The sequence below is a fragment of the Hipposideros armiger genome, unplaced genomic scaffold (genome assembly GCF_001890085.2).
Source record: "Hipposideros armiger isolate ML-2016 unplaced genomic scaffold, ASM189008v1 scaffold_283, whole genome shotgun sequence".
Classification (NCBI taxonomy): Eukaryota; Metazoa; Chordata; class Mammalia; order Chiroptera; family Hipposideridae; genus Hipposideros; species Hipposideros armiger.
This window is the reverse complement of record NW_017731633.1, coordinates 402,790-408,693: the sequence shown is the minus strand read 5'-3', so window position 1 is coordinate 408,693 and position 5,904 is coordinate 402,790. Positions and strand designations below refer to the sequence as shown.

Genomic DNA, 5,904 nt, shown 5'->3' with positions numbered 1-5,904 from the left:
GACTGATCTGCCTCACCCGGGAAGAGCACAATGATAATATCAACATGGGCCAGTGAAGTGATGTCCTCCACAACTAGGCTGAAGAACAAAAGGACCAACCTGTCTGTTCTCCTCCCCCAATTACCCAAGAAAATCTTAAAAAAAAAAAAAAAAGAGTTGGCTTGGAGCGCCAGCTCTGAGCAGCAGGGCCCCGGTTTGGATGCCAGTGACATTGTGCCCTCTACAGCTAAGATAGCTACACATGGAGCTGGACTGCTGTGAGGCAATGGCGTACCCCTGCTGCAGTGGGCTGCCATGAGCTACTGGCAGCCGGCATGAGCTGCCGTGAGCTGCAGTGACCGGCCGTCCAATGACTGGCAAGCGACTGCCTCATCCAGGAAGAGCGCAATGACAATACCAACATGGGCCAGTAAAGCGACATCCTCCACAACTAGACTGAAGAACAAAAGGACAGCAACTTGTCTGTTCCCCTTCCCCAATAAAATCTTTAAAAAAAGAAAAATTAAAGAATTACATAAGACTCTTCTAAGTTTACAAAAAAGCTTCTGTATAGATTATTTATGTAGTAGGCAAATTTGAAACTATGAAGAATTAAAAATCCTTTAAAGAAATGAATATTGATATTTCACCAGTTAACTTTGTTCTTTGTTTTGAAACTATCAAGATGGATGATGTAAAGCCACTTCTTCTTAGACAACTGTTTCTTAAGTGAATGCCATAAGTAGAATTTTGTTTGATAAAGGATGGTAAAGTTAATCTAAATTCTTTTCAAACTTGAAGCTGATTTGCACTGATCCCTAAATGCAGCTATACTCATGTACTATCATTAGCTAATTTTCAAAAGACAATGGAAATTAAAAGTATAAAACATGAAAAATGAAATCCCCATAGCCCCTAGCACCTAGAGACAACTAATATATAAAATTATGTACCTGATGCCTTCACGAAAGCTGAAGGGAATGAAGAGGTGACGGTGTGGACATGATGGGTGGGGGTTGGTGGTGTGAATATAGAGAGAATGTAGAGCAGGTTCCCAGGGCTCTAGTTACCCACCCGAACTCGGTTGATGCCACCGTAGTGGGGCACCATGGCCAGCTCCAGCTGAGGCTTCCGATCCTCTTCATCCTCTTCATCCTCCTCCTCCTCTTCATCGCTGCCCTCTGATGGTGGGGGCTTTGTCCCATGAAGATTGTGCATCCGAAGCATCATTAATCTGGGAAAAGTGTGATGTGACTAAGGCGCTGGATGCCAGGATACTTAAGGAAAAGGGAGGCTGGAAACACCAATTTTTTGGTCTGAGGGAGGCAGAAGCTGGAAGCCCTACCTTCTAGGTCCTGGGGTAGGGGGGGCTAGAGGCTCAGAGTCCTAGATCTTGAGGTTGGGGACTTGGACTCCTGGTCCTGGGAAAGCCTCAGGTCTCACTAACCTGTTGCTCTGGGCGCTCTCCGCCTGGGTCCCAGCACACAGGTAAAGTGTAAGAGGAAGCTCTGTCCGATTGTCTCCCAGGTGATCCCGGACTATGTCAAAGCTGAGACACGGAGCGCCTGGGGAGGGAAGAGGAGTTGGAAAATTAGGATGGGACAGCTGGATCTCAGCCCCCTCCAGTGTGATGTCACTCCTCTTAGACCCCAGTTTCCCTTTCAGAACGCCTCTTAAGTTAAAGGCTCAGGACTTGGGCCCCTCAGGACCCAGGATTCCAGTCCCCAACTTCGTCAGGACCCAGGAGTCTGGGTGCCCAGCCCTACCAGTCTGAGCTCGGTGGTACAGCACGTAGGCCTCCTCGTCCATGACCAGTTCCTCTCCTTCGCGCAGTGGAGGTCCCCGGCCGGGCAGGTAGACCTGGGCGACACCCTCAGACCCTATATCACGGGACTCGGCCTCCATGGGTTCCTCAGTTTCCCACGTGCGCCGCCCAGGCTTGCGCGCCGCCATTTTCGAAGGCTTGCACCCCCGGCGCGAGGTAAGAGCGTCACTTCCGGGTTGCGCTTTGCCCACCCTGATTAGCCCGGCTGCTCTGTTACCCTGGAAACCTCCTAGTTCACCAATTAGAGAGGGCGGTGGGGATGAGGAAGGAGAACTAAGGTAACGGCGTCCTGGCTTAGCTACCTAGGCCTGCAGCGGTTCTGGAGAAACTACACCCTCCGCGTGACTTTGGGGCGCTTTTCCACGGAACTGTGGCAAGGCCTCCTGGGAGCTGTAGTTCTATGGGAGGCCTGTGATCCCTAGCAACTAAAGGAGTTCGGAGCCTCGACTCTGTATTCCACCTTTGACTCCCTGCGCTTCTTTCCACTTAATTGATTATTCATGTATGCAAATAAGAGCTCTTACTGGCAAGGAGCTTGGGTCTGCTCCCTGAGGATCCATAAAGTCTGTTTCATCTTTCCTTCTTTTGATGATGGCTTTAATTTACTTCAAAATGCTTTGTGTAAACAGAATGATGTTACGTGTAAGTTAGTCGGTTCAGTGTACCCTCTCGGGGCAGTCAATTGCCTAACCAGGACTTCACATTGCAGCTGTGGTCAGCGAGCACTTAATCAGAAAGTCCACCCTCTGGAGGCAGCTATTACAAGTGCTTCAACTCTTTTTATGGCCCATCAGCACCAGAGGTTTGGCTAATTGGCATAATGAAATGTTAGAAATAGATTCTCATTGGTGAGATTAATGATATTCAAAATATGTGGATTGGCTGTAATATAATAGACACTCTTCGCTTGCATGAACAGGATATTAAGAATCTAGCAAGCCTCGTTGCCTGTAGCCATAGAAATGGGACCCTAGACTTGATCCTAAAATGTTTTGATCCTGGATCTTTCTTGAGTTCTCTGTCCCAGTATCTCTAGGTCTCTGTCGTGCCCCTGACCCCTCTCAGCCTCTCTCTTCTTAGAGTCCTTTTTCACCTCCTTTTTCTGGGTTTTTGTCTCCCACCTCCCTCCAGGGTCTCTGTTCTCGCTCTAGTTCTCTTTCTGCCTCTCTTTCTCTGTGGGACTTCTCTCAATTTCAATTTCTTCCAGAGAAGTTTTTTGTTTTTTTGGGGGGGTGCGGGGGGGGTGCTAAGAGACAGGCACGGAGCTCACACTTGGACTGACGAGGCATAAAAACATGGTTTATTCCAAACACTGCAATGTGGAACAAGAAAGTGGGAAGGGAGGTTGGTGGTGAGTGGAGATTCCCAGACCCTCCCCTCCACAACCCAGCTCCAGACCCTGCTGGAGATCTGGGAAGAGGAGGCTTTGGGGGGAGGGGTCTGCTGGGTCATTTCTGGAGGGTCACAAATAAGGGTTGGAGTTGGAGAGGATGTGTTTGGTGGCACCTGGGGCTGGTAGTGAGGTGCGACAGGGTGGGAAGTTTTGGGCCCTGGAGGTTGGGGCGGGGGAGGCGGGGCTTCCGTTGGGGGGCGTGTCCTTGGTCAAAATAGGGAAAAGCAACCAAAGGTGGAAAAGGAGGTGGTGTCCCAGTTTAACGTCAAGGGTCAGTCTGGTCGGGGCAAAGTCTGGAATTCGGGTCACAGTTTGGGGTCAGGGGTCACAGTCTGGGGTCGGATGACCATTTGTGAGGGTCGGAAGTCACAGTCTGGGGTCAGGGATTTTTGTATGGCGGGGCCAAGGTCTATGGTCACAGTTTGGCGAACGCGTCTCACAGTTTTGAGTCCAGATGGATGAAAGGTTAAAAACTGGCTTCCCCGGGGGCGTGGCTGGGGCCGGGGAGCTGCACAGTGATGTGGGGGCCACGGCCCCAGGCGTGGGGGTGGGGTGTGACCCCCCCACACCTCCCGCCCTATCTGGTGACGTTAAAAAGCCCTTGTCGGGTTTAAAAAAAAGTCCTGTGGGCTCCAAGACCCCCGCCCTCTCGCTCTCAGGCTGGGTGAGATTTGGGGGACCAAATCCCCCGCGGTGCCCCCAAAGCAAGGGGGCGCAGGACACTGCTCCAGGCGAGGTCCAGCGTGTTCCACGTTTTTCCTTCCCTCCCCACGAGGGTCCTGTCCACTGCTCATGCCCCCTCGAGCCGTGGCCTGCGCTGACCGAGGGGGCGGTGGGACTCCAGGGGCAGCGTCATACCTCGGACTCGAGGCTGGAGAAGTGTGCCGAGCCCCGGCGGGTCCCCAGGTCCCCGCCCCGGTGTCTCCGGTGGGACGCGGGGGGCAGCGGCGGCCCCCAGTGCGCAGCGTGCGGGCACCTGCGCGCGTGGCGGGAGGGCCCGGTGAGCCGGCGTGCGGGGGCAGCGCGGGGACACGAGCTGAGGTCCTCCAGCGAGCGCGAGGTGGGCGCGGGCGGCGGGAGGTCCCAGGCCCCCGCGGCGCGCCGGTGCCGGTGATGGTGCGGGGCGGGGGCGGCGGGGGCGCGGTGCGAGGCTCGAGGGCGGTGCGGATGCGGTCGTGGGCATCCGCAACGGGCCCGGCGCCGGGGCGGGGGCCCCGCGGCCCAGGGAGGGGGCGGAGGCGGGGGCGCCCACCAGCCGCCGTCCAGGCCGTCGTGCGAGCAGCTGAGGTGGCGCGGCGGCGGCAGCAGCTCCAGGCTAGCGCAGTGGCGGCAGTGCCAGGCGGCCGGGCCGCTGCGCGGGGGCAGGTAGTCCCAGCTGCCGGCGCGCCAGCCCCCGAGCTTGTCGACCGACCAGTAGCGGCCCGGCGGCGGCCCCAGGCGCTCGGCATACGGGTAGGGGAAGTCGGCGAACCACCAGGGCTCCAGGCCGCCCAGCGACGCGCCGCCCAGGCTCTCCGAGTCCTCCGAGTCCGACGGCGACGGCTCGAGGTCAAGGTACGGGCAGGGGGGCGGCGCGGCGCGGCACGGTGGAGGCGCGGCCTGGGCCCCGCCGCCCGCGCCTCCCGCGCCACTTGTGCCGGTCCCCAGCAGGGGCTGGCTCTCGGGGTCGGAGCGCGGCCAGCGTGCGGGCGCCGGCGGGCTCTCGTCCTCGTAGGCCAGGCGGCAGAGCGGCGGCCCGACGGCGGTGGCCGCGGCGGCGGGGGGCGCGGGCGGCGACGGGAAGCCGGGGAAGGCACCGGCTGGGGGCTCGGTCGGCTCCTTGTCGCGCACGATGGCGAAGTAGGAGGGCGGAGGCTTCTGCGGGGGCTGTGCGGTGGGAGGGGACAGCGGGCGAGCGGCCGCGCCCCGGGGCGCCGCGCGTGCCTCGCCCACGCCCAGGCCCTGCGGCTCGATGGGGCCGTAGTATCGATGGAAGCCATCAGCCAGGCCCGCGCCTCCGGGGGGCCCCGCGGCTTTGGCGCGGCGCCAGCGGTCCACGGCGGCGCGCTCACGGGGCACGAAGGGCGCGGGGCCTGGCGCGGGCCGCGCCGCCGGGTACGCTGGGCTGGGCAGTGGCTGTGGCGGCGGCGGGTTCTTGGTGGGCGGCGGGGCGGCCTCGGCGCTGCAGCAACTGTACATGCCCTGCGGGGGCCGTGGAAGAGGCGGGGGTTAGCGCGCGAGGTCCGGGACCACCTGCCTTCCGCGCCCCTCCCTCCTCTCCCGCACCTCCACCCAGGTCCCTTGCCTCCCTAGGCACCCCTGCCAGTTTCTCCCCATCTCTCCCCGTCTCCCCAGTACCCTGGAGAAGGCCAGCAGGAAGTCCATGCGGTGGGTGGGCCCCAAGCAGTGCCGTAGGCGCCAGTACACCAGGTGCTCCCAGGCGAAGACCAGCAGGGAGAGGCCCATGGCCACCAGAAGCATGTAGAAGACACCTGCCATGTTGTCGATGTCCAGCTTGCTGCTCATCACCTCGATTTTGTCATTGTGGCAGATCCCAGAGAGCCACAGACGCTCCAGCATCTCGATCTCATCTGGGGAAAGGCGGGAATTAGAGGTCACCTTATGTGGGCACCCCCTGAGGACCCTCCTCTCTGATATTGGAGTCTAGGCCCCCAGCCACCGCCTCTCTTTCTGGTGTCCTGGTCCTCATCCCCGCCTTCCCCGGGAT

The 5,904-nt window shown here is 58.9% G+C and overlaps 2 protein-coding genes across 2 annotated transcripts in view; both read right to left on the bottom strand.

Annotated features, from left to right (window-relative positions):
- GRWD1 (glutamate rich WD repeat containing 1) overlaps positions 1-2,224 on the bottom strand; it is a 9,360-nt gene extending 7,136 nt beyond the window's left edge. The window contains exons 1-3 of the mRNA XM_019658382.1: positions 1,746-2,224; positions 1,427-1,544; positions 1,054-1,213 (exon numbers count right to left, since the gene is read on the bottom strand). Of these exons, the coding sequence (XP_019513927.1) occupies positions 1,054-1,213; positions 1,427-1,544; positions 1,746-1,932 (465 nt within the window). The 5' untranslated portion in view covers positions 1,933-2,224. The remainder of the gene's footprint in view (positions 1-1,053; positions 1,214-1,426; positions 1,545-1,745) is intronic.
- Positions 2,225-3,082: 858 nt separating this feature from the next.
- The window catches only part of GRIN2D (glutamate ionotropic receptor NMDA type subunit 2D), a 40,329-nt gene continuing 37,507 nt past the window's right edge, over positions 3,083-5,904 (bottom strand). Inside the window, exons 12-13 of the mRNA XM_019658128.1 lie at positions 5,535-5,767; positions 3,083-5,378 (exon numbers count right to left, since the gene is read on the bottom strand). Coding sequence (XP_019513673.1) covers positions 4,050-5,378; positions 5,535-5,767 — 1,562 coding nt within the window. The 3' untranslated portion in view covers positions 3,083-4,049. The remainder of the gene's footprint in view (positions 5,379-5,534; positions 5,768-5,904) is intronic.